The sequence below is a fragment of the Quercus lobata genome, chromosome 12 (genome assembly GCF_001633185.2).
Source record: "Quercus lobata isolate SW786 chromosome 12, ValleyOak3.0 Primary Assembly, whole genome shotgun sequence".
In the NCBI taxonomy this organism is placed as follows: Eukaryota; Viridiplantae; Streptophyta; class Magnoliopsida; order Fagales; family Fagaceae; genus Quercus; species Quercus lobata.
This window is the reverse complement of record NC_044915.1, coordinates 29,383,838-29,411,622: the sequence shown is the minus strand read 5'-3', so window position 1 is coordinate 29,411,622 and position 27,785 is coordinate 29,383,838. Positions and strand designations below refer to the sequence as shown.

Below are 27,785 nucleotides of genomic sequence, written 5' to 3'. Positions count from 1 at the left end.
TTTTTTTTTTCAATTTACATATTTATTTTTTGATTTTTTTTATTTAACTCCCAGTTCAACTCGTGATCTACTATTTTTTTTGATAGTCAACTCGTGAACTACTAGTTGAACCACCACTAACCCTCATTAATGCTTGAGTTTAATAACTGTGGTTGTGACACTAAATATGGTTGTGACACCATATTTATATGTTAATTAATACTAGTTTGCCCGCCACCACCTATCATATCGACCTTATACTTTGATGTTTTGTGACAATGCAATAATAGAATAGTTGTGTTTGAGTCTATTAATAGTGTTGGGTTGTCATCCACCGCATCATGGATTGATCTACATGTTGCTTATTTATTTATTTATTTTTTCCACTGGGGTTATTGTTGAAAACTTGGATTTGGGTGGTAATGCACAATTGCATAGGATAAGTCTTCATCTGTAGAGAGTTAGGAATTATTATTATTATTATTTTTTTTTTTTTTGAGAGGGTTAGGAAGTTAATCATGAAAGGTACAATAGTTTTTTTTTTTTTTTTAATTTTTTTATTCTATAATAGTGCCTATTTGAGAATTACTTATTTCAGATAGTTTATTAATTATTTGCATATGTGAGAGAAAAAAAAAATGATTTATTTTCAAATAATTGAAACTTAAACTATTTGAAATAAAGTTGAGATAAAGAATAATGTGAGACTCACAAAAAGTACATAAAATAAGTGAAAAGACTATCCATAAATATGAACTCGTGATGTAAATTTTAGACTCAATTTTAATTAGTACCTTAAGCATAGTTTTTTTTTTTTTTTTTTTTTTCAATTTACATATTTATTTATTTATTTTATTTAACTCCCAGTTCAACTCGTGATCTACTAGTTGAACCACCACTAACCCTCATTAATGCTCGAGTTTAATAACTATGATTGTGACACTAAATATGGTTGTGACACCATATTTATCTGTTAATTAATACTAGTTTGCCCGCCAATCACCTCTCATATCGACCTTTCGTTTTAAAGATTTTCAAAACACACAACAATCTGTAACTGTAACACCAACACTATGCAATTCCACTCTCTCTCTCTCACGAATCACTACAAATGTGTTATGCATACAATCTCACACTCCCAAATCCCACACACATATCCATTTTAATTTCACTTCTATAATCTCTCTCTCTCTCTCTCACTCTCTTTGATCAAAAATTCCAAAACGAATTTTTGAGAGAGTTAGGAAGTTAATTATGAAAGGTACAATAGTTTTTTTTTTTTTTTTTTAATTTTATTTTATAGTGCCTGTTTGAGAATTACTTATTTCGGATAGTTTATTAATTGTTTGTGTGGGGCCCGAAATCTGAGGTCCCAGCCCACTTTGTATTAGAAGCCCAAGCCTAGGCCGAGGAGCCTTACTGCTAAGGACGCGCAATGAAAGCTTCTCGAAGGTCCACGGATGTGGCCGAGGACGACTTTACGCCCAACATCTTACGGAAAGACTTGAAGAAAAGGACAAATCCAGTACAAGATAAGCACAAGGGGGAAGGCTGCCAACGCCTTAATGTGGAGCCCAGCGCCTGACAAACCCACACTCATATCCTGCTATCCAGCCTTCCCCAACCACTGTGACGTGAGGATTGATAAGACAAGTAACCATCCTGAACAATGAGAAACGGACACGTGGGTGAAGAGTGGGAATGAAATACTGGTATAAAAGGGAAGCTCGTCGCATTGACAAAAGGGGGGGATTTCCCAGGAACCAGAGGGAAGGGGGAGAATGAACTCATAAAAAGGAGGATGGTGAGGACGAGACGCTCCTCAGACAAATTCCGAGGAGATAGATCTTCACACCCTATCCATGTAAGGCTTAGCCACTCAGGCCAAACCCATTTTCAGATGGGTTTCCGTGAAAATCCCGACGAAACCGTTGCCCAACGACCAAGGTCTAGCCTTTTCCAAGCCCACTCTCTACAAATCGTGTTGTTTGGACCCTTTACACAAAAGCCCAATGTCATCCTTGGGTCGTAAAAATCGTGTCCTTACAATTGGCGCCGTCTGTGGGAAGGGCTCGCACGTTGGCGCAGGTGGCGGTGGAGTCAACTCTCTAGCAAGCAGAGGTTCGCGGAGTTTCCTCCATCTCCGGCGACATGCAGTTGTTGCCTTGACATAAATTTCTGCCAGGGGCTACGCCTTGCAGTGCCAACGGCGCGGACAGCTTCAGGGGCTTCTGACCTCAAGCCGGCTCTCCCCGCCCTGGCCTAGGGGCTCACGTTCGAAAAATAAACAAGCAAAAAAGAAATCTTACAAGTTTTGGACATAACTAAGGACTTGCATGGTCCTCGGACTCAAGCCTATGGGGAAACCAAGTACATAAAAGAAATCTTACAAGTTTTGGACAGAACCAAGGCCTTGCATGGTCCTCGGACCCAAGCCTATGGGGAAACCAAGTACATAAAAGAAATCTTACAAGTTTTGGACAGAACCAAGGCCTTACATGGTCCTCGGACTCAAGCCTATGGGGAAACCAAGTACATAAAAGAAATTTTACAAGTTTCGGACAGAACTAAGGCCTTGCATGGTCCTCGGACTCAAGCCTATGGGGAAACCAAGTACATAAAAGAAATCTTACAAGTTTTAGACAGAACCAAGGCTTTGCATGGTCCTCGGACTCAAGCCTATGGGGAAACCAAGTACATAAAAGAAAAACCACAAGTTTTGGACAGAACCAAGGCCTTGCATGGTCCTCGGACTCAAGCCTATGGGAAACCAAGTACAAGAAAAACCACAAGTTTTGGACAGAACCAAACCTTGCATGGTCCTCGGACCAAGCCTATGGGGAAACCAAGTACATAAAAGAAATCTTGCAAGTTTTGGACAGAACCAAGGCCTTGCATGGTCCTTGGACTCAAGCCTATGGGGAAACCAAGTACATAAAAGAAAAACCACAAGTTTTGGACAGAACCAAGGCTTGCATGATCCTCGGACTCAAGCCTATGGGGAAACCAAGTACATAAAGAAATCTTACAAGTTTTGGACAGAACCAAGGCCTTGCATGGTCCTCGGACCCAAACCTATGGGGAAACCAAGTACATAAAAGAAATCTTACAAGTTTTGGACAGAACCAAGGCCTTGCATGGTCCTCGGACTGAAGCCTATGGGGAAACCAAGTACATAAAAGAAAAACCACAAGTTTTGGACAGAACCAAGGCCTTGCATGATCCTCGGACTCAAGCCTATGGGGAAACCAAGTACATAAAAGAAAAACCACAAGTTTTGGACAGAGCCAAGGCCTTGCATGGTCCTCGAACTCAAGCCTATGGGGAAACCAAGTACATAAAAGAAAAACCACAAGTTTTGGACAGAACCAAGGCCTTGCATGGTCCTCAGACTCAAGCATATAGGGAAACCAAGTACATAAAAGAAAAACCACAAGTTTTGGACAGAACCAAGGCCTTGCATGGTCCTCGGACCCAAGCCTATGGGGAAACTAAGTACATAAAAGAAATCTTACAAGTTTTGGACAGAACCAAGGCCTTGCATAGTCCTCGGACCAGAGCCTATGGGGAAACCCAGTACATAAAAGAAATCTTACAAGTTTTGGACAGAATCAAGGCCTTGCATGGTCCTCGGACCCAAGCCTATGGGGAAACCTAGTACATAAAAGAAATCTTACAAGTTTTGGACAGAACCAATGCCTTGCATGGTCCTCGGACCCAAGCCTATGGGGAAACCAAGTACATAAAAGAAATCTTACAAGTTTTGGACAGAATCAAGGCCTTGCATGGTCCTCGGACTCAAGCCTATGGGGAAACCAAGTACATAAAAGAAAAACCACAAGTTTTGGTTAGAACCAAGGCCTTGCATGGTCCTCGGACTCAAGCCTATGGGGAAACCAAGTACATAAAAGAAAAGTCACAAGTTTTGGACAGAACCAAGGCCTTGCATGGTCCTCGGACTCAAGCCTATGGGGAAACCAAGTACATAATAGAAAAAACTGTTATTCGAACATTAAATTCTATCCGAGGATAACTCCCCGTTAACAGTTGGGTTAATCCCTAAACTGCATGGATCCCCCAGTCTACCCTCGGATCCCCAACACCAAAGGGATTGATGTAATATAGTGCAATATATTACCCAAAAACACAATCGAAGTCCCTCGCTATTCGGCTACCCTCTCGGACGAATTATTCAGAGTTCATCGATCTCGGTCATTTGTTTTGCATGCATCGCTTAGTGCTCGGCCGTTATTCCGGTTAGTTTCCAGAGTTTAATTTACTGATAATTACCATTTTGATACTTGATAACATTGATAAGTTTAAAGACGAGCGTGTATTTAATGTTCACGCACTAAGTAGTTGTTGCAGAAAAGAAAAGTATTTAGAAAGAAATAAACTTATCTTTTATTAAGACAAAGAAATAGTACAGCGTACAATGAAAAGCTGAAATAAGCTTATACTAAAGCTAACTACGTGAGTAAAAAGAAAAAATACAAGAGAATGAAGGTAAAGCCGAAGAAGAAGCACAGATGAGAGGTTGGCTGCTGTTCCGAGGAGTTGTGTAAGAAAACCATTCCTCAATACTTTTACATGCCCATAACTCAGGCAGCCAAAGAACCCAACGTGGGGCCTGCACCGTTGAAGAAAAGGTGCAGAGAGCACCTGGCCTCGGGCTAGCGCCGCTGAAGAAAAGGTGCCGAGAACCCAACTTGAGGCCTGCACCGTTGAAGAAAAGGTGCAGGGAGCCGGAAGTTGAGGAGCCCCCACGAGGGTTTGCCTGCTACAAGGCAGACGGCGATGATGGCTGAAATTCCTTCTTCTGACATACCAAAAATCTGGCATGACCAGAACCTGCTTCGGATTTTGACTAAAAGAGGGAGGAATACCATTTTCCCCCTGTCAAAACGGAGGACTGACTTGAATCTGTACCATCCTTGTCCATACCATACCACCTTGAGGATTCGGTGCCTCTGAAGTGTGCGAAGACCTTTCATCCCTATCCATGCCTCGAACATCTTGCTTTGAGGCAGAGTGGCACTAGAAATGAAGATCACGAATATGAAAGAAGAAGTATGATCCTAAAGAAAGCAGGAGAGTTCATGTGCAGATGGAGTGACCCCCTACCCTATTTATACACAGAAGTAAACCGGTGGCATTTAATGCATGCAAATTTCCAAGGGATGCTACGAACGAAGTAGACTTGGCTCAATTTCCAACTTCATCCTCAGCCGTAGGATCTGAAGATCCTCGTGAAGGCGCGCCTCGAGTACCAAAATGTTAGAGGACCCTGTGTGAGCGAAAAATAAAGGAATGACCCTTATCTTGACACGCCTCCCATGTAAATGACAAAATACAAATAATAGTGGAGTACTGAATTTGGGCGAGCCATAATGTGGGCCCAACGTCACCAAAACCCTCCTCCCCAACTAAAAAGCTGGACAGCAGGATTTTGAGGGGCTATTGTGGGGCCCGAAATCTGAGGTCCCAGCTCACTTTGTATTAGAAGCCCAAGCCCAGGCCAAGGAGCCTTACTGCTAAGGACGCGCAATGAAAGCTTCTCGAAGGTCCACGGATGTGGCCGATGACGACTTTACGCCCAACATCTTACGGAAAGACTTGAAGAAAAGGACAAATCCAGTACAAGATAAGCACAAGGGGTAAGGCTACCAACGCCTTAATGTGGAGCCCAGTGCCTGACAAACCCACACTCATATCCTGCTATCCAGCCTTCCCCAACCACTGTGACGTGAGGATTGATAAGACAAGTAACCACCCTGAACAATGAGAAACGGACACGTGGGTGAAGAGTGGGAAGGAAATACTGGTATAAAAGGGAAGCTCGTCGCATTGACAAAAGGGGGGGATTTCCCAGGAACCAGAGGGAAGGGGGAGAATGAACTCATAAAAAGAAGGATGGTGAGGACGAGACGCTCCTCGGACAAATTCCGAGGAGATAGATCTTCACACCCTATCCATGTAAGGCTTAGCCACTCAGGCCAAACCCATTTTCAGATGGGCTTCCGTGAAAATCCCGACGAAACCGTTGCCCAACGACCAAGGTCTAGCCTTTTCCAAGCCCACTCTCTACAAATCGTGTTGTTTGGACCCTTTACACACAAGCCCAATGTCATCCTTGGGTCGTAAAAATCGTGTCCTTACAGTTTGCATATGTGAGAGAAAAATAAAAATAAAAAATGACTTATTTTCAAATAATTGAAACTTAAATTATTTGAAATAAAGTTAAGACAAAGAATAATGTGAGACTCACAAAAAGTACATAAAATAAGTGAAAAGACTATCCATAAATATGAACTCATGATGTAAATTTTAGACTTAATTTTAATTAGTAACTTAAGAATAGTTTTTTTTTTTTTTTTTTCAATTTACATATTTATTTTTCAATTTTTTATTTAACTTCCAGTTCAACTCGTGATCTACTACTATTTTTTTTTAATAGTTAACTCATGATCTACTAGTTGAACCACCACTAACCCTCATTAATGTTCAAGTTTAATAACTATGGTTGTGACACCATATTTATCTGTTAATTAATACTAGTTTGCCCGCCAACCACCTCTCATATCGACCTTTCATTTTTAAGATTTTCAAAGCACACAACAGTCTGTAACTGTAACACCAACACTATGTAATTCCACTCTCTCTCCCTCACGAATCACTACAAATGTGTTATGCATACAATCTCACACTCCCAAATCCCACACACACATCCATTTTCATTTCACTTCTATAATCTCTCTCTCTCTCTCTCTCTCTCTCTCTCTCAGATCAAAAATTCCAAAACGAATTTTTGAGAGAGTTAGGAAGTTAATCATGAAAGGTACAATATTTTTTTTTTTTATTTAAATTTTATTTTGTAGTGCCTATTTAAGAATTACTTATTTCGTATAGTTTATTAATTATTTGCATATGCGAGAGAGAGAAAAAAAGACTTATTTTCAAATAATTGAAACTTAAACTATTTGAAATAAAATTGAGACAAAGAATAATGTGAGACTCACAAAAAGTACATAAAATAAGTGAAAAGACTATCCATAAATATGAACTCGTGATGTAAGTTTTAGACTTAATTTTAATTAGTAACTTAAGCATAGTTATTTTTTTTATTTTTTTTTTCAATTTACATATTTATTTTTTGATTTTTTATTTAACTCCCAGTTCAACTTGTGATCTACTACTATTTTTTTTGATAGTCAACTCGTGATCTACTAGTTGAACCACCACTAACCCTCATTAATGTTCAAGTTTAATAACTATGGTTGTGACACCATATTTATCTGTTAATTAATACTAGTTTGCCCGCCAACCACCTCTAATATCGACCTTTCGTTTTAAAGGTTTTCAAAACACACAACAGTCTGTAACTGTAACACTAACACTATGCAATTCCACTCTCTCTCCCTCATGAATCACTAAATGTGTTATGCATACAATCTCACACTCCCAAATCCCACACATATATCCATTTTCATTTCACTTCTATAATCTCTCTCTCTCTCATTGATCAAAAATTCCAAAATGAATTTTTTGAGAGAGTTAGGAAGTTAATCATGAAAGGTACAATAGTTTTTATTTTATTTTATTTTATTTTATAGTGCTTGTTTGAGAATTACTTATTTCAGATAGTTTATTAATTATTTGCATATGTGAGAGAAAAAAAAAGGACTTATTTTCAAATAATTGAAAATTAAACTATTTGAAATAAAGTTGAGACAGAGAATAATGTGAGACTCACAAAAAGGACATAAAATAAGTGAAAAGACTATTCATAAATTTTAACTTGTGATGTAAATTTTAGACTTAATTTTAATTAGTAACTTAAGCATATTTTTTTTTTCAATTTACATATTTATTTTTTATTTAACTCCCAATTCAACTCATGATCTACTATTTTTTTTTTTTGATAGTCAACTTGAGATCGACTAGTTGAACCACCACAAACCCCCGTTAATGTTCGAGTTTAATAACTATAGTGACACCATATTTATCTGTTGAGTAGTACTAGTTTGCCCGCCACTACCTCTCATATCGACCTTTCGTTTTTAAGATTTTCAAAGCACACAACAGTCTGTAACTGTAACACCAACACTATGTAATTCCACTCTCTCTCCCTCACGAATCACTACAAATGTGTTATGCATACAATCTCACACTCCCAAATCCCACACACACATCCATTTTCATTTCACTTCTATAATCTCTCTCTCTCTCTCTCTCTCTCTCTCTCTCAGATCAAAAATTCCAAAACGAATTTTTGAGAGAGTTAGGAAGTTAATCATGAAAGGTACAATATTTTTTTTTTTTATTTAAATTTTATTTTGTAGTGCCTATTTAAGAATTACTTATTTCGTATAGTTTATTAATTATTTGCATATGCGAGAGAGAGAAAAAAAGACTTATTTTCAAATAATTGAAACTTAAACTATTTGAAATAAAATTGAGACAAAGAATAATGTGAGACTCACAAAAAGTACATAAAATAAGTGAAAAGACTATCCATAAATATGAACTCGTGATGTAAGTTTTAGACTTAATTTTAATTAGTAACTTAAGCATAGTTATTTTTTTTATTTATTTTTTCAATTTACATATTTATTTTTTGATTTTTTATTTAACTCCCAGTTCAACTTGTGATCTACTACTATTTTTTTTGATAGTCAACTCGTGATCTACTAGTTGAACCACCACTAACCCTCATTAATGTTCAAGTTTAATAACTATGGTTGTGACACCATATTTATCTGTTAATTAATACTAGTTTGCCCGCCAACCACCTCTAATATCGACCTTTCGTTTTAAAGGTTTTCAAAACACACAACAGTCTGTAACTGTAACACTAACACTATGCAATTCCACTCTCTCTCCCTCATGAATCACTAAATGTGTTATGCATACAATCTCACACTCCCAAATCCCACACATATATCCATTTTCATTTCACTTCTATAATCTCTCTCTCTCTCATTGATCAAAAATTCCAAAATGAATTTTTTGAGAGAGTTAGGAAGTTAATCATGAAAGGTACAATAGTTTTTATTTTATTTTATTTTATTTTATAGTGCTTGTTTGAGAATTACTTATTTCAGATAGTTTATTAATTATTTGCATATGTGAGAGAAAAAAAAAGGACTTATTTTCAAATAATTGAAACTTAAACTATTTGAAATAAAGTTGAGACAGAGAATAATGTGAGACTCACAAAAAGGACATAAAATAAGTGAAAAGACTATTCATAAATTTTAACTTGTGATGTAAATTTTAGACTTAATTTTAATTAGTAACTTAAGCATATTTTTTTTTTCAATTTACATATTTATTTTTTATTTAACTCCCAATTCAACTCATGATCTACTATTTTTTTTTTTTGATAGTCAACTTGAGATCGACTAGTTGAACCACCACAAACCCCCGTTAATGTTCGAGTTTAATAACTATAGTGACACCATATTTATCTGTTGAGTAGTACTAGTTTGCCCGCCACTACCTCTCATATCGACCTTTCGTTTTTAAGATTTTCAAAGCACACAACAGTCTGTAACTGTAACACCAACACTATGTAATTCCACTCTCTCTCCCTCACGAATCACTACAAATGTGTTATGCATACAATCTCACACTCCCAAATCCCACACACACATCCATTTTCATTTCACTTCTATAATCTCTCTCTCTCTCTCTCTCTCTCTCTCTCTCAGATCAAAAATTCCAAAACGAATTTTTGAGAGAGTTAGGAAGTTAATCATGAAAGGTACAATATTTTTTTTTTTTATTTAAATTTTATTTTGTAGTGCCTATTTAAGAATTACTTATTTCGTATAGTTTATTAATTATTTGCATATGCGAGAGAGAGAAAAAAAGACTTATTTTCAAATAATTGAAACTTAAACTATTTGAAATAAAATTGAGACAAAGAATAATGTGAGACTCACAAAAAGTACATAAAATAAGTGAAAAGACTATCCATAAATATGAACTCGTGATGTAAGTTTTAGACTTAATTTTAATTAGTAACTTAAGCATAGTTATTTTTTTTATTTTTTTTTCAATTTACATATTTATTTTTTGATTTTTTATTTAACTCCCAGTTCAACTTGTGATCTACTACTATTTTTTTTGATAGTCAACTCGTGATCTACTAGTTGAACCACCACTAACCCTCATTAATGTTCAAGTTTAATAACTATGGTTGTGACACCATATTTATCTGTTAATTAATACTAGTTTGCCCGCCAACCACCTCTAATATCGACCTTTCGTTTTAAAGGTTTTCAAAACACACAACAGTCTGTAACTGTAACACTAACACTATGCAATTCCACTCTCTCTCCCTCATGAATCACTAAATGTGTTATGTATACAATCTCACACTCCCAAATCCCACACATATATCCATTTTCATTTCACTTCTATAATCTCTCTCTCTCTCATTGATCAAAAATTCCAAAACGAATTTTTTGAGAGAGTTAGGAAGTTAATCATGAAAGGTACAATAGTTTTTATTTTATTTTATAGTGCTTGTTTGAGAATTACTTATTTCAGATAGTTTATTAATTATTTGCATATGTGAGAGAAAAAAAAAGGACTTATTTTCAAATAATTGAAACTTAAACTATTTGAAATAAAGTTGAGACAGAGAATAATGTGAGACTCACAAAAAGGACATAAAATAAGTGAAAAGACTATTCATAAATTTTAACTTGTGATGTAAATTTTAGACTTAATTTTAATTAGTAACTTAAGCATATTTTTTTTTTCAATTTACATATTTATTTTTTATTTAACTCCCAATTCAACTCATGATCTACTATTTTTTTTTTTGATAGTCAACTCGAGATCGACTAGTTGAACCACCACAAACCCCCGTTAATGTTCGAGTTTAATAACTATAGTGACACCATATTTATCTGTTGAGTAGTACTAGTTTGCCCGCCACTACCTCTCATATCGACCTTTCGTTTTTAAGATTTTCAAAGCACACAACAGTCTGTAACTGTAACACCAACACTATGTAATTCCACTCTCTCTCCCTCACGAATCACTACAAATGTGTTATGCATACAATCTCACACTCCCAAATCCCACACACACATCCATTTTCATTTCACTTCTATAATCTCTCTCTCTCTCTCTCTCTCTCTCTCTCTCAGATCAAAAATTCCAAAACGAATTTTTGAGAGAGTTAGGAAGTTAATCATGAAAGGTACAATATTTTTTTTTTTTATTTAAATTTTATTTTGTAGTGCCTATTTAAGAATTACTTATTTCGTATAGTTTATTAATTATTTGCATATGCGAGAGAGAGAAAAAAAGACTTATTTTCAAATAATTGAAACTTAAACTATTTGAAATAAAGTTGAGACAAAGAATAATGTGAGACTCACAAAAAGTACATAAAATAAGTGAAAAGACTATCCATAAATATGAACTCGTGATGTAAATTTTAGACTTAATTTTAATTAGTAACTTAAGCATAGTTATTTTTTTATTTTTTTTTTCAATTTACATATTTATTTTTTGATTTTTTATTTTAACTCCCAGTTCAACTTGTGATCTGCTACTATTTTTTTTTGATAGTCAACTCGTGATCTACTAGTTGAACCACCACTAACCCTCATTAATGTTCAAGTTTAATAACTATGGTTGTGACACCATATTTATCTGTTAATTAATACTAGTTTGCCTGCCAACCACCTCTAATATCGACCTTTCGTTTTAAAGATTTTCAAAACACACGACAGTCTGTAACTGTAACACTAACACTATGCAATTCCACTCTCTCTCCCTCATGAATCACTAAATGTGTTATGCATACAATCTCACACTCCCAAATCCCACACATATATCCATTTTCATTTCACTTCTATAATCTCTCTCTCTCATTGATCAAAAATTCCAAAACGAATTTTTTGAGAGAGTTAGGAAGTTAATCATGAAAGGTACAATAGTTTTTATTTTATTTTATTTTATTTTATAGTGCTTGTTTGAGAATTACTTATTTCAGATAGTTTATTAATTATTTGCATATGTGAGAGAAAAAAAAAAAGGACTTATTTTCAAATAATTGAAACTTAAACTATTTGAAATAAAGTTGAGACAGAGAATAATGTGAGACTCACAAAAAGTACATAAAATAAGTGAAAAGACTATTCATAAATTTTAACTTGTGATGTAAATTTTAGACTTAATTTTAATTAGTAACTTAAGCATATTTTTTTTTTCAATTTACATATTTATTTTTTATTTAACTCCCAATTCAACTCGTGGTCTACTATTTTTTTTGATAGTCAACTCGAGATCGACTAGTTGAACCACCACAAAACCCCGTTAATGTTCGAGTTTAATAACTATAGTGACACCATATTTATCTGTTGAGTAGTACTACTTTGCCCGCCACAACCTCTCATATCGACCTTTCGTTTTAAAGATTTTCAAAACAAACAACAGTCAAAACTGTTAACTCCAACACTACGCAATTCCACTCTCTCTCCCTCACGAATCACTACAAATGTGTTCTGCATACAATCTCACACTCCCAAATCCCACACACATATCCATTTTCATTTCACTTCTATAATCTCTCTCTCTGATCAAAAATTCCAAAACGAATTCGCAATGGAAACAAAGCTCTTCTCTCTCTGCCATCAACCTCGCCATTTCTCTCCCAACTTAGGGTTTCCATCCACGAACTTCAATTCCACACTCAAACTCAAGCTCAATCTCCCTCAACCTTCTTCGAAGCTAGGTTTTCGAACGAGTCCGATCGTGTTCGCTTCCACTTCGACTTCACAAGGTGAATCTAACGCGTCCTCCACCATTGAAACAGAGAAGCAAAGCTCGGCCTCTGTTAGTCCCCTCTACGTGCCTACCCCTCCAAATCGAGAGCTTCGAACCCCTCACAGCGGGTAATTCGTAATTCATCATCGTAATTTCGTTCCAATTCAATTTAATTTAACTATTACTTTTGAGTTTTTTAACCTCTAGGGATTTGAATTTGGAATTGTTTGGATTTGAATTTTTGTTATTAAGATTTTTGCCCTTGAATTGATTTTGCTGTGGGTAAAATTGAAGCAACTGAAAAAAAGATCAATGACATTTAGCATTACTAGGTTGTAACCCGTGGTATTCATCTCGGTTTTTGTGTCGAGTATTATGAATAATTTACGTTATGTGATAAATTATTGATGGTCTCAAAAGTTTAAGTGTTAGGAAATGGTAAATTTAATTATTTAATCTAACACAGTCCTTTACACGTGGGAGATAAGGTGTAGACATTGATTGTCACAGAAGCTTAAGTTCTTAGGAAATAGTGAATTTAATCATTTAATGGATCAGGATGGCATATGTTTTGCTTTACAGAGCTATAATACTTTAGTTAAGTGATTTGGGCTTTGTAAATATAATTTATCTACAATGACAGGAGTAGCAGGTGACTACAGTACCTTTTTCGGGTTAATTAACAATTGGCTTATTTTATAAGTTCGCATAATTGTTCCCCACTTATTGAATCAGGTACCATTTTGATGGAACCACTAGGAAGTTCTTTGAGGGTTGGTACTTCAAGGTCTCTATTCCGGAACTCAGGCAGAGTTTCTGCTTTATGTATTCCGTGGAGAATCCTGCATTCCCTAAGAAATTATCGGCTTTGGAAGTAGCACAGCATGGACCTAGATATACTGGAGTTGGGGCTCAAATTCTTGGCGCGGGTGACAAGTATATTTGCCAATACTCTGAAGAATCTCGTAACTTTTGGGGAAGTAAGTTTCTTTGCTTTAAGCTGTTCAACTTATTGTCTTTTCTTCAAAAGGGACATACATAGCATCAGATCAATCATGTTAGTGTAATCCTTGTTATCCTGTCTTAATCATGCTTGGTTGTAATAATCATCCTTATTTGTCAAATTAGCAATTACAGTACATTATTACTTGTTGATTTGACGCACACAACATTAATTGAAGCACATTTTGCCCCCCAAAAATGAAATTATTGGGATGTGAAGTGGGAATTCACCCATAACTGTGCTTTTTTCTCCCCACTTTATATTATCGTTCATAGGCAAGCTACTGAGATTGCAACAAATTTGGTGAGGGGCTTACATGTTTCCTTTGAGATTTGGGAAATGAAATGCACATGTTTCAATTCGTATTTACTAAAAACTTAATGTATACACACATGGATGTCCCTTGACATCAGTATTCTTGGATGTTTTGGGGCATCGTAGTTGCTTGATCCTTTGCATTTGTTGACATTTGGTGGTTTACGATATATCACCTTTTTATTTCAATATATATTTCAAGAGAATTATCGTATGTTGTGATATTTAGCCAATTTAGTTTAGTTTACTTTTGTCAGGTGTCATCCATATACCTTGAGACAATTGAATGCATGCATTTGTCATTCTATGCAAGTGTTGTATACTCAGCGCACTTGCTATGAAAAGTAAATACACTTTTATTCTTCAAGCTGTAGTTTTTGTTTAATTTCATTATCCCCTGTTCTCCCGCTCCCCCTTTTTCCAACAGTTCATTTTGTTGGAGTGGGGGGCTTTTTGGTGTTACTGTTTGGATATTTTTCGTTTATTTGAATGCATTTTTTTTGGCTTCTAGGTAAGGTAGTATGTTAGAGATCTGCTCTTTTTAATTTTTTGGTGAACAATGTTGTCTAACGGTTCAAATCTATGAAATATAGTGTTGAGTCTTTCCATGTTAACATGGAAAAAGGTTTGTTCAAATTCTATAGAGTCTTGACTCTAACTTACAATTTTTAATTCATAGGTAGGCATGAGCTAATATTGGGGAATACTTTTATTGCGGAAAAAGAATTGAAGCCTCCAAACAAGGAGGTCCCTCCTCAGGTTGATGCGCCACTTTGGATTTTTATTTTTGTGCATAAATGTTGAAATGATTTTCTTTTGATCATATTTCTACAAATCTAATGTATTCAATACAATCACAGATTTGATTGTAGTCCCTGACTATGATCAATTGCGCTTTAATCTCTCATCAGTAGCTATTTTGGGTTATTAAATGTTTGAGGATTGTCAAAGACAGTGTAGTCAAAGGCGAGCTCCCTGGCTCGCCTAGGCGAGGCGAGGCACCACTAAGGCGCCTTAAAGGCTCTAAGGCGAGGCACCTTTAGTGAGGCGCTCGCCTTTAGAGCCTAGGTGAGCAAGGCGACTACCTTAAGCCATGAAAAAGTCGCTAAGGCGAGATCCTCAAGTTTTTTTATTTTATTATTATTATTATTATTATTTTTAAATAGAAGTTTGTTGTGAAACCTATTTTTAGATTATTAATTTCAAATTGCATGTTATAAAACCTATTGTTAGTTAAATTAATTTACCAATTTGTTTTGTAAGACTTACTGTTATATTGAAGCTTGTTTTAAATCGTATTGTTAGAACTAACTAATAGAGGCTAAACCATGTTAATCCTATTTTGAAATAATTTGATAGACCTAATTTCTTCATGCTAGACATTGAAAAACAATTCATTATAATATTATAATACACTAGGTACATATGATTTAAGTTCTGTATGTATAATAAATATATTAAGATTTGGCGCCTTGCTTTACTCGGGCTAGTGCCTTTTTGTCGCCTCAGGTGATACTAGACCTTGGTGCCTTATGGTCTCCTTTCGCCTTTGACTACCTTGGTCAAAGAAAGTTCCTAACCCCCCATTTTGTTTTGTAAGCCGGTACAAAATGGGGGGTTAGGTATTACGTGTTTGAGAAAATTTAATTATGTCTTGTTAGGCAAATGATTGTGGAGATATGGCATGGAGAGAGATGCTCTTTGGAGGAGGGTTGTAGAGGCAAAATATGGGAATGAATGGGGTGGTTGGTGCACAAAATTTGTGTCAGCTGTGTATGGTGTAAGCCTATAGAAATTCATTGCAAGCAATTGGTTGAATTTTTCAAGACTCCTATAGTATGATGTGGGCAATGGTACTAGAGTGAAATTTTGGGAGGATGTGTGGTGTGGGGATTGTACTCTTAAGGAAGTATTCCTAGAATTTTACTGTGTTAGTTGAGCAAGGGAGTCTCCCGTTGTGGAGGTTATGTGTTTCTATGATGGAAGGATCCATTGGGATGTTCAGTTCTGTCATCCAGTGCATGATTGAGAATTAGAATCATTGGCATTGTTTATGAACATTACTTACTCCACGTTTGTGCAGCGTGTTGGTCTTGACGAAGTCTGTTGGAAGCCAACTAAGAGTCAAGGTTTTGAGGTGTGAGAATATTATCATATTTTATCCCCTCCCACTGTCATATCATTCCCTTGAAAAATGGTGTGGCAATTGAAGGTTCCTCCTAGGGTAGCATTCTTTTTTGGTCTGATTCTTTAGGTAAGATTTTAACTACAGATAATCTTCAAAATAGGCGAATTATTGTCCTCGATAGGTGTTACATGCGTAAAAGGTGTGGAAAATCGGTGGATCATTTTCTTCTTCATTGCCTTATAGCATATGAGTTGTGGTAACCGATGCTTTGCTTGTTTGGAATTCATTGGGTTATGCCGCATAGGGTTATCGAGTTGTTAGCTTCTTGGCACGGTAAGTTTAGTCAACATCGCAATATAGCTATTTGGAGGCTTGTGCTACATTGCTTGACGTGATGTATTTGGCGAGAATGGAATGCTAGAAGTTTTGAGGGATGTGAATGGCCTATACTCAGGATTAAGTCTTTTTTCTTTCATAGTCTCCTTGAATGGAGTTTAGTTTTACCAACTTTTTCTTGTTTTTCCCTTCATGTTTTACCTGATTATTGTAATTTTTATTCTTGATTATTTTGCCCTTATAGTACATTTCCAGTGTACTTGGGTTGGCTTTGGTTTTTAATAAAATTTTTCATTACCTATCAAAAAAAAAAAAAAAAAATTATTTGTCATTTAGCAGACCTTTTTATACGTTGGAGTGCATTTATATGCATAGCTGGTGCTCTATATTTGACTGTGGGCAAACTTTGTCCTTTTATATTTGAACTTTAGAAATTTTCCTGTTTGAGTACTTAATATCTTCCATGATTTCAAGTTCATGATTTCAAGTTGATAAAGCAAGAGAATGTATATTTGCATGAGAATATTAATGGCTTGTAAGTTGTAACGCAAAGTTTGTTCTAAACACTTTTATGTGTTATTTTGTGCAGGAATTTAACAAAAGAGTGGTGGAAGGGTTCCAAGTCAGCCCATTATGGAATCAAGGATTCATTCGTGATGATGGCAGGTAACACAATTTTTTCTGGTCATGTATCGCAATCTGTCAGATACACATAGGATGTATATGGGTTATTTTGCTGAAATTTTGATGGTATAGTGCGTTTCCTTATTTGGGCCTTAAAGTGAACTGGGCTTTTCTAGTTCTTATTCCAATCATTTTTTCCAATCAAATCTTTTTCTCTCTCTCTCTCTCTCTATATATATATATATATATAGAGAGAGAGAGAGAGAGAGAGAGAGAGAGAGAGAGAGAGAGAGTTGGGTTCAAGTTACACCACCTAATAACTTGTTATTGAATTAATATTTTGAAAATTCAACCATTGAATTATATGTTCTATATGTTTTTAACATGCATGCCAATTTTCATATTAATCGGATGCTATTTACCATTTGATCCATAAACTCATATTTTATGCATTATTTTAAACTACAAAAATTTGAATTTTAACAATTGATTAATGACATGGATGTTAATTTTTAGTCACCTTGAAATTTTGCAAACATAAAAAATATACAAAGATAATATAATCTAACGGTGGATTTGTCAATATTCACATCCAATTAAAAAATATTGATTCGTGTAACATTGCTTGGAGTTACACTAGATGTAACTTGAACCCAATCCATATAAATATTCCTTATAAGAAGTAATAGCATTAGAAATTCTATAAATTCACAAGAAAAATAAATGAATGTCATAAGATTGCAACAAAGTTTTTGCTAAATAAATTCTTGTTACTTGTCTTAAAATTTTGGATCAAAAAAAAAAAAAAAAAAGCAAATCTCAAACTACGTAAACAATAGAAGAAAAATAAAGGTTAAAGACTTCAACTTAAAGCAATAAACAAATACAGCACAAAAAAAACATAAACAAAATAAGGGAAAAGAAAGTTTAAGCAATAAACCATATAACATATACTGATATACTCATACCTACATGCTAACTGGTGATTCGTTATTAGATTACTATATTATAATTCATTATACAGTAAAGAAGTAAGTGATTTCTTATTAAATTACTATATCATCATACATTAAACAGTAAAGAAGTGAGAGAACAATGTTTTTTTGTTTCTTCTCTTCTTTTTCTTTTCTTTAGGTTTTCGCTTATTTAAATTACCATATTATCATACATTAAGTAGTAAAAAAGTCAATAAGGTGAATCTACTAATGTAATTTTACACAATTTACAAACCCAACTGGATCACACGGTTTGCTTAAAACCTGCTGGGTTTTATCGGTTTTAACCAGATCTTGTGCACATCTGATCCAATTGATGACCCGGACCGGTCTATGTGTTGGGTCACCTACTGGTTCGACTAGTTGGGTGAAGCCAGGTTTAATAACTCTAATTCAGATCCAAGTTCTCCTTCATGGGAGAACCTATCAATGCTACTAAGGTACAAGGCTCTTGGCTGTTGGGATAACTAAAATTAAGAGCATCTCCAGTAGCCTATTCAAATTTTCACCCAAATTTAAAGGAAGAAGGAAATAAAAAAAGAGAACATATTTTCTACTTTTGCTTATCCACTTTTTCAACACTCCCTTCAACAACCTCTCTATCATTTCTCTATTTTATTAAAATAATATGTTTTATGAGAGAGAGAGAGAGAGAGAGAATCACATCGGTGGTGCCCCTCCGCAGCTCTTGTCCTTGCCACTCTCATCCTAGCCCTCCACCGTGCATAGTCATCGTCGTCCTCCTGACTTGCAAAATATTATGTTGTTTTGACTGATCAACTGTGTTGATGAATTGGGCTGGGTGAGGAGAGAGATGTCTGAGAGAGAGAGAGAGAGGAAATAATGGGGTTGGGTTCTGGGTTCTGTGATGAAGAGAGAGAAAGGTGCTGGGTGAGAAAAAGATGTTTTTATTTTTTTTTTGAGAATGGGGTGAGAAAAAGATGTTGGTAGAAAGAGAGGGGACAAATGAATATTTTAATTCAGGTGTTGAATATTTTACTCTAAAGAATTGTTTTACAGAGCTACTCTCTTCAAAACAAAAATATAAACAAAAAATCAATTAAATGGAGAGATTGTTGGATTTTGATTTTGTGGGTTTACTCTCCAAAAATGAAGAGAAAAAAGGCTTGAGAGAGTCTATCAAAGATCCTTTGAGTATTGGAATATAGGACTATACCTCAACCATCTGAAACTTTTTCGTTGAGGTAACAAAAAAAGAACAAAAGGAAAATGCCCTTCTAACTTTTTCTTAATAGTTCACCTTGGGGTAACCCAGCCAAACCAATCTGAGACCAACCAAGAATTTGGGCAAACCAAGGTTCAGACTTTGCAAACTGTGGTGGGCCTATGTTGAAAAAATCCTACCCAAGATAAATCTGGGCTAGGCTAGGGTTGAATTTTTTTTTTTTTTTGGATAAGTAGGCTAGGGTTGAAATTCTTACAACCCAAACCCAACTTGTAACCAAGACCCATTAGCCCAGCCCATAACCCAACTTGTAGTCCAACCTCCCAATCCAAAAAATAATAGAAATTATATTATTTGTAAATAAATGTAAATTAGATGTTAATTTTTGATTGGCTATCATTAGTTGATTAATTTCATGGTTATTTGATGTTGTTTTACCTATAAAATTATTTGTGGCTATTTTGTTTTCTTCTTTAAAGATATTTATATTTATAAGTTTTTTATTCTTAGTTTTGTATTTGAAATATATCAATCTTAAAATCTTATTTGTAATACTTTGATATTTGTTCAGTTTTTAAATGATGACTAAGGAATAAATAATTTATAGCACGTAAATACTATGAGTTATTTTTCATAGTTGGAGCTAAGTACCATTTGTAGAAGTCAGCATAAACCCAACCTAACCTGAAGATCAGATTGACCCAACCTTGGAATACAACCTAGACAGAGCTCAAAATTTTCATACACTCTGGGTCTGGCTGAATTGTAGGGATAGAAGGTTGGGCTGGGTAGGGTAGATCATGAGGTTGAAAAGCTTGGGTTTAGCTTAGGTTAATCTTAAATCCAAACTAGTTCATCCAGGTTGTAGCCCAATTTGTCAAATTAGTAATGATGTAGTGTGAGTTTGCTCTTCATTTATTTGATAGATGTGACTAAGCTCTTCATTGACAGGTCAAATTATGTGGAAACAGTGAAGACTGCTCGTTGGGAGTACAGTACCCGCCCTACTTATGGCTGGGGTAATGTTGGGTCCAAACAGAAGTCCTCAGCAGGCTGGCTGGCAGCTTTTCCAGTCTTTGAACCCCATTGGCAAATATGCATGGCAGGCGGATTGTCAACAGGCATGGCTTCTTCCGTGCATTGGCTATTAATATCTGGCTTTTTAGTTCACAATTATCTTTTTGCTTTGTCATTCATATTGTTATTGGTTGTGAATCTTTTCATTTTTGGTTAGGCGTAGGCATTCTGATGTTTGAATTACTGCTTTTAGTTAATTACTTAAGTACAATGCTTACACCTATCAATATAAGTAACAACTTTAGTGTTTGTTTGGGAATAACTTATTTGGTTAGCTTTTATGTTCAGCTTTTTAAAACCTTATTTTTTTCCTCTTTTTTTCTAAGTAAAGTATACTTTAGCACACTTTCAACAAAAATCAATCAGCTGATGCCAAATGCACACATAATAATTGGTATTAGCATATCTGCATTATTTACTGTGAAAAACCAACTCTTCACCCCCTCCCCCTTAATATCTATTACTTTGATCTCCATGGGGGTGTAAAACTGAGAACTTTTTTAGATTAGGATGTGAATGTAGAACGCCATTGCTAAATGTGGATAGAAAGCTAGAGGAACAGTTTTCTAATGCTTCACTCCAATAAAAGGGATGACACAATACATCTACTTCATCCATGTATACATAATTTGTTAGTTACTAAGAGATCAGTCAGAATTTTTTTTTTTTTAAATTATTAATAAGTGACCGATTACATTTCTATTCCTAGTGTTATTGGCTTCCTATTAGAACTAATGGTACATAACATGTGTTTTGCTATTTGGATCTCCTGAACTGTCAAAATTCATAGTTCAAATACAAAAACCTGGATGAATGTGAGTTTAACACTTCGCTAACTATTGAAAATGTAGTTGCAAGTATGAATGAGAAGGGCTGAGAAATCATTTTGTGAAGGGTTGAATTAAGTAATGAAATACATAGATATTGCTGAATTGAAGAGTCTAATCAAACAAATGGAGTATAGATGTGGACCTTGGGAAGCTCTATTAATTTCTCTAAATCTAAAATGAATTTTTTGAACCAGTGTTATGCTACAAAACTATTATTGATTGTGACAGGCTGACAACACTTGTACTGATAGATTTGATGTTTCCAGTGCTTATTCTAGCTTTTGTTATATACTCTCTATGAGATCATTTAAAAACAAAAAAACTGGTAGCTTTTAATGTTTTGTGTGACCTGCTTTGGAAATAATGTGAAGTTATTTTTCTTTTGGGACTATTATGTGTATTTCACTTGGAATCTCTTTGCTTACATTTAAAATTGTTTCTTTAGAAATCTGCATGCATTATTTGGGACAGGGCCTCAGGTTTTAAGTTTGAATTTCAGGTTTGATAGAGTGGGATGGTGAAAGGATTGAGTTTCAAAATGCTCCTTCTTATTCTGAAAAAAATTGGGGTGGAGCATTCCCAAGAAAATGGTTTTGGGTAATTGTTTCACCCTTCATTTAGTATCTTGCTATAGCAAAACTTTACCTATTTATCTGTTCATTATTTGTTAGGCGGATGAGCTATAGCCATTTTCCGTAATAATTATAATTTTTTTAAAAAAAATTTTATTGAAAGAAATAATAGATAGTTGAGGATATTTATCTACAATACAAAGAGAGAGTCTTATGCCCTTGCATTGCCATATTGAAAGGGTATGGCTATTGTAATCCATTGCTTTCTGCCCATATATTCTGAAGAGCTAAATTTTTTGGCTAAAAAGAAAGGGAAAGGACTTATGTTTTGTAGATCTGAATGGTCAAAGAAGCCCTATAGACTTCACCTTTGGTGGAGTGATGCAGCAGAGTGGCCAAAAATATTTAATATTTTATTATCTCATAATTTTTCTTATGTGAGATGCCTTATCTCATATTTGAATTTTTTTTTTTTTTTTTTTTTTTTTTTTTTTTTTTTAATTTTAAAATTTGAATTTAGGCTTTAAAGTTGTTGCAGATCTTATGGGATGTAATTGTGGCTTAAAGTTAAAGTTGAAGCCTATTAAAAAGTGGCTCCAGGAATACTTTTGAGCAATGTATTTTGAATAAAATTTCTGATGATTCTCTATAACACGGTAGTGATTCCAAACACCCTTAGGTGGTGAAATCTAAGATTTCTTGTTTCTTCCTTTTATTCTTTATTTTTGCAAACCTTTTCTGCATCAACTTGGTCTTAGAGCATAATCTGATCTAGTTTAAGCCATTGTTTCCTCCAAATAAACCATGAAGCCCACCACAACTCCAATGAAACTCATCCTCTCCTTCATGCAAGACTTTGATCCCCAAACCCCCTTTACAGAATCCTGCCCACCCACACCCATCACCATTGAAATCAACCACTAGAAAATTTTATGCCCACAAACCCATATCAAACCCAATCCCATATGGGTCCAACCAATGTCCACAACTCATGACAGACCTAATGCGAACCTGAACTGTAACATCTAGATCCATCCCTTGCTACCCCAGCCACTGTTGCAAGCTGACCCCCCGTAACTACCTGCGTACAAATAGTGCTTTAATGAATTTTACAGTACTTTATCAACAAAGGATGTATGCTTTCTGAAAGCAATGAAGAAGAGAGGGAGAAGAAAAAAAAGCTGTTTGTTTGGTGTGTGATGTTTGAGAGCCCCAGTTTGAGGCTAGGTTAATTTTTTTTTTTTTTTTTCTCTTTTTTCTCTAGTCTCATCTACTGAGTATTTTCAACCCCAAACTCTAATACCTCAGCCCAAACGCACCCCTAACCTATACACCCTGATTCAACCCCCAAATCAATAGATTTTATTTATTTATTTATTGAGTGCTGAGTTTAAGATCTTGCATCAAACAAATTAGTCATCAGTCTAGGTTCTTGTTATAATTCTTTGTTGAAACTTATTATTATAGTGTAGTATGGTTATATTGAAAGCACCTAATTTTGATGGTCTTCTAGACCCATGGATCTTCACCAATTGGTTAGATGAGATGGATCAATTTTTTAAAAGAAGTAGGTTTATGAGATGACAAGAAGTTTAGGTTTGCCACAATGAAGCTCATAGGTAGAGTTAAAGATTACTGGTCCATTATTGAGAATCTTCACCTTAGAGAAACAAGCCTACCTTAAATGATTGGGTTGAAATGGGAAAAAAAAAAAAAAAACACTAAAAAAGAATATATTCCCCAGTCTTATAAGGAGAAATATCTTTCCCAATCCTATTAAGGTGACTTTTCAACTAAAAGAAACAGTTTGAGGCAGAAATAGACCTACTATTGGCTACGTGGCACAATTTAAAGAAGACAAGATGACTTTTCACGCAATTTCTAGCCCTACACACGTGGAAGCTATATTGAAACCCGTCCTAGACTTGTTTACGAAGATCAATTCAATGGCTCCTTCCTCTCAAAGCATTATTGTTAGCAATGAAATTATTGCTTCCACTTATTATTAAAGAATTATTAAAAAAAATAAAAGCAATGAAATTATTGAAGGAACCTCAAGAACACTAAGACTTAGTGCTGAAAAAGAAATACAAGTGCCAATTGCCAGTAGATGTATACTTAATACAACTTAAACCATGTGTGGTATACCTATACAGCCTGTTGAAAAGTCACTACTTGATGAGGAGGAAGTTCAACAAGAGAGCCAAGAATTAGAGGCTGCAAATGTTGTGAAAAATGAGTTTGGTTGCCTTTGCTACTCATCAACCCTCCATTGTGCAAGGAGTGAAAAGGCAGGACACGATGGGGCTTCCTATGGATCAAGATAAGCTGTATAATTTATTCCACCCTTTGATTTTATCATTACAAATGAATTTTATATGGTGAACAATTTTTTTTTTTTTCATCTTGTTGCAGTTAAAACTCAGAAGTGCTTCATCTTAGAGGTCGAGTTTTCTCCAACTAGGGGAGAATGTTGTAGAGAGAGCAGCCAAATTGTTTAAAATTTTACTATCTCATTTTTACTTATGTAAAATACTTGATCTCATAATTGAATATTTTAAAATTTGAATTTGGGCTCTAACTTTGTTGAGGGTTTTATGGGACGTATTTGTGCCTTGATTTGCTCATTGAAGTCTATTAAAAAAGAGGCTTCAGGTTTAGTTTTGCGCAATATATTTTGAATAAAATTTATGATTAGAGATGACTTTTTTGCAGTTTGGTGGTGATTCCAAACACCCCTTTTTTTTTTTTTTTAATTTCTTTCATTCCTTATTTTGCAAACCCATTGTGCATCATGGAGCCCACTTTCTGTTTGGTCTGTCTAGAAATATTGTTAGACATTATGTTGTTTATTAGTAGAGCTTCTTCAAAAAGATGTTTGTTCCCCATTAGTTGCGTATTCATCTTTTGGTGTATTGACGCTGAGGGTTCTGCCCAACTCTCTGTATTTAAAATGTCAGCATCTGACTGGCTGATGTCTCTCTGCAGGTTCAGTGCAATGTTTTTGAAGGTGCAAGTGAAGAAGTTGCTCTTACTGTTGGTGGTGGGTTGAGGCAACTACCTGGACTAACAGAGAATTTTGAAAGTGCTGCATTGGTATTTTTCTTTTCATTTTTTTTTTTTTTTGGTGGTGGGGGGGTGGGGGGTGGGGGAGTCAATTTCAATTTGCTTCACTTTCACTTATTTTTATTTATAAAAAATTATTAAGTATAATTTTGGTTCCTAAAGTTTGGTTAAATCTTGAAATTTAAAATGATTGCTTTTAGTCCCTTCGATGATGTGGCCGCCAAAATAAAAATTAATTGATATGTCATAGCTCCATTAGACACGTTAGGACTAAAAGCAATCATTTTAAACTTCAAGGACTAAAATCGCTCATGGGCTGAAGTTTAGTATGCTTTGTCAAGATTTTTTTATCTGGGAATGTGGTGTTGTGGAGTTATTTGAGATTATCATCTTCTTGAAAATTAAGGGAAGAAATGATGAAGAAAAAATGAAATGTATTCCAACTCTTGGCCCAATTGTGCATAAAACATGCCTAAAATCTTTAGAGCACTTTTCCAATAAAAATTTGGCTAAAATACAAATTACACTTTTCAGTTTTGATATGTTTTCAAATCAATCCTAGAACTTTCATTCTTTTCATTTTAGTCCTTTTTAACTTTAATATGTTTTTAATTTTAGTCATTCTGTCTAATTCCATTCAATTTCACCATAAGTTTGCTTTTACTTTCCAAAAAAAAAAAATTTCAAGTGTACTTGACGGTGCAGATTGGACGGAAGGACTACATTAGAAAAGATGAAAGTCAAAGAACTAAAATGAAAAGAATGAAAGTTCTAGGATTGATTTGAAAACATATCAAAGTTATAGGTTGTATTTTGTGATTTGGCCTAAAAATTAGACCATATAAAAGTGCTTTGTCTCGAACTAGTAATACAGTCTCCTCTTTATGTATTGACAAATGTTATGATTCTGACTGGTACAGATTGGAGTTCACTATGGTGGAATATTCTATGAATTTGTGCCATGGAATGCTGTTGTCAGTTGGGAAATTGCTCCTTGGGGTAACTGGTACATTGTTGCCGAGAATCAGACACATAAGGTAATAGTACATCTCTTAATAGATATTTCTATTGTCATCTCCTGTGTGTGCTAGCTTCAAATCCCAATACCTACTGCTGCCAGTGAAATCTATGATTTCGATCATGTTATTCATTTGAATATGTGAAGCACAACACCCCTGTGGCAGATACTGCAAGCTGGTTTTAAAATTATTGATCTGAACATTTTAAGCCTTGTTTGTAGGGTCATTTGAAGGATCAAATGGTTATATTGGGATCGTATTCAATAACAGATAGTTTCTTGTTTATGGGGCAGGTTGAAGTAAAGGCAACGACGAAGGATCTGGGTACAACATTGCGTGCTCCAACAGCTGAGTCTGGCCTTTCTCCAGCTTGTAAAGATACTTGTTTTGGTGAGTTAAGATTGCAATTGTGGGAGCGGAGATATGATGGCAATAAGGGGAAGGTGTGTTCTTATCTCTCTCTCTCTCTCTCTCATGCTTATATATCAATCTGATCATAAATAGATTGCAAAAAAACACCACATGCTATACTGGCTTATTGAACATAAAGTGTATCATTCAGACACAGTTATTGAAATCTTAAAATTTATTGTTAATTATGATGTGAGAAAATCCTGCAATGAGGTCTAGATAATCTATTCAAGTAAGTCCTCTCACGAATAATAATTTCTTGACCGAGATATCTCGCGGTTGACTATAATGGACTGCTACATAAATCTCTTCACTGGGTAGAAATATTAATATGATCTTCCTTTCATTGGGTTTCCATTCAGAAATTAGCAAGAATTTTGCTTTTGGCCATTGGTAAGATGTGTGTATCGATACGTTCATTAATTTCAGACTGTTCTCTCTCTCAGCTTGCAGTTAGAGTGGACTGAAACTAAAGCATTGTGGTTTTCTCATTTTTGGTATTTCATGCATCCTAATTTAATATTATCTACTTACATATAAATGGACCAATAGTATCTCTTATTTGCTCATTTAAGTTTCATCAGTTATATTTTGATCCTAAAGGTTTCTTAAACTCTGATTCACATGAATCATTTACAAGTGAAATTTCAATTAGTTTTATCTTCATTATTCCAGATATTTTGTCAGAATCCTCATCATGCGCACTAATGATGGGGTGTATTTTATCATAAACTACTGTTCTGCTATATTTGAGAGACATTGGGCTTATATCACACAGTTATGGTTTCTATTGAGATAAATATTAGATACATTCCATGTGAAATACCACCTAGTTTCATTGACTGAAGGGTATTGTACCTGCTATCTTTGAAGGATGACACAAATATTAGCATCCACCATTTCATCCTTAAGTTTCAGTTTTTCATTGTTAGTTGATGATCATGGAACATTTTAAAGGAGCTCTTAACACTGAAAATTGTTACTTAACAGATTATATTGGATGTTACAAGTAACATGGCAGCTGTAGAAGTAGGAGGGGGACCATGGTTCAACACTTGGAAGGGAGAAGCAACAACGCCCGAGCTCCTTAGTAGAGCTCTTAGGGCTCCTGTTGATGTGGATGGGATCTTTGGTTTGATTCCATTATTTAAACCCCCTGGTCTGTAGCAACTTGCTGCGTTGCTTTACTCACAAGAGGAAGTATGGCATGACGATTCTACAATGGCAAAAGTGTCTTTCGGATGTGTAAAGAGTTCTGTGGATGTTTATTTGAAGTTTTGAACTGTGTAAAAACCGTGACACATTTTTTAACTTGGATAATTTCTTTTGCAATTGTGTCATGCTAAAATTGAGCCCAAAAAAAAAAAAAAAAAAAAATTGAGAATGTGTATGCCTGGGATGGTTTATACGCAAAAGAGTAAAAGACATGTAGTGCCGACTAATTTGCTACTA

General features: G+C 35.0%; 1 protein-coding gene across 2 annotated transcripts; it reads left to right on the top strand.

Moving 5' to 3' along the window:
- The first annotated feature begins 1,152 nt into the window (after nt 1–1,152).
- Nucleotides 1,153–27,785, top strand: LOC115971144 (tocopherol cyclase, chloroplastic). 2 transcript variants are annotated; one of them, XM_031090853.1, is made up of 11 exons: nt 1,153–1,169; nt 12,572–12,899; nt 13,507–13,751; nt 14,769–14,848; nt 17,143–17,219; nt 20,310–20,479; nt 21,765–21,862; nt 24,826–24,933; nt 25,824–25,940; nt 26,216–26,365; nt 27,324–27,785. In XM_031090853.1, exons 2-11 carry the CDS (start codon nt 12,610–12,612, stop codon nt 27,498–27,500), a joined length of 1,512 nt encoding a protein of 503 aa, XP_030946713.1. In that variant the 5' UTR covers nt 1,153–1,169; nt 12,572–12,609; the 3' UTR covers nt 27,501–27,785. The 2 variants fall into 2 exon arrangements, with proteins under 2 accessions (XP_030946713.1, XP_030946712.1); XM_031090852.1 differs by lacking the exon at nt 1,153–1,169 and adding an exon at nt 6,694–6,740.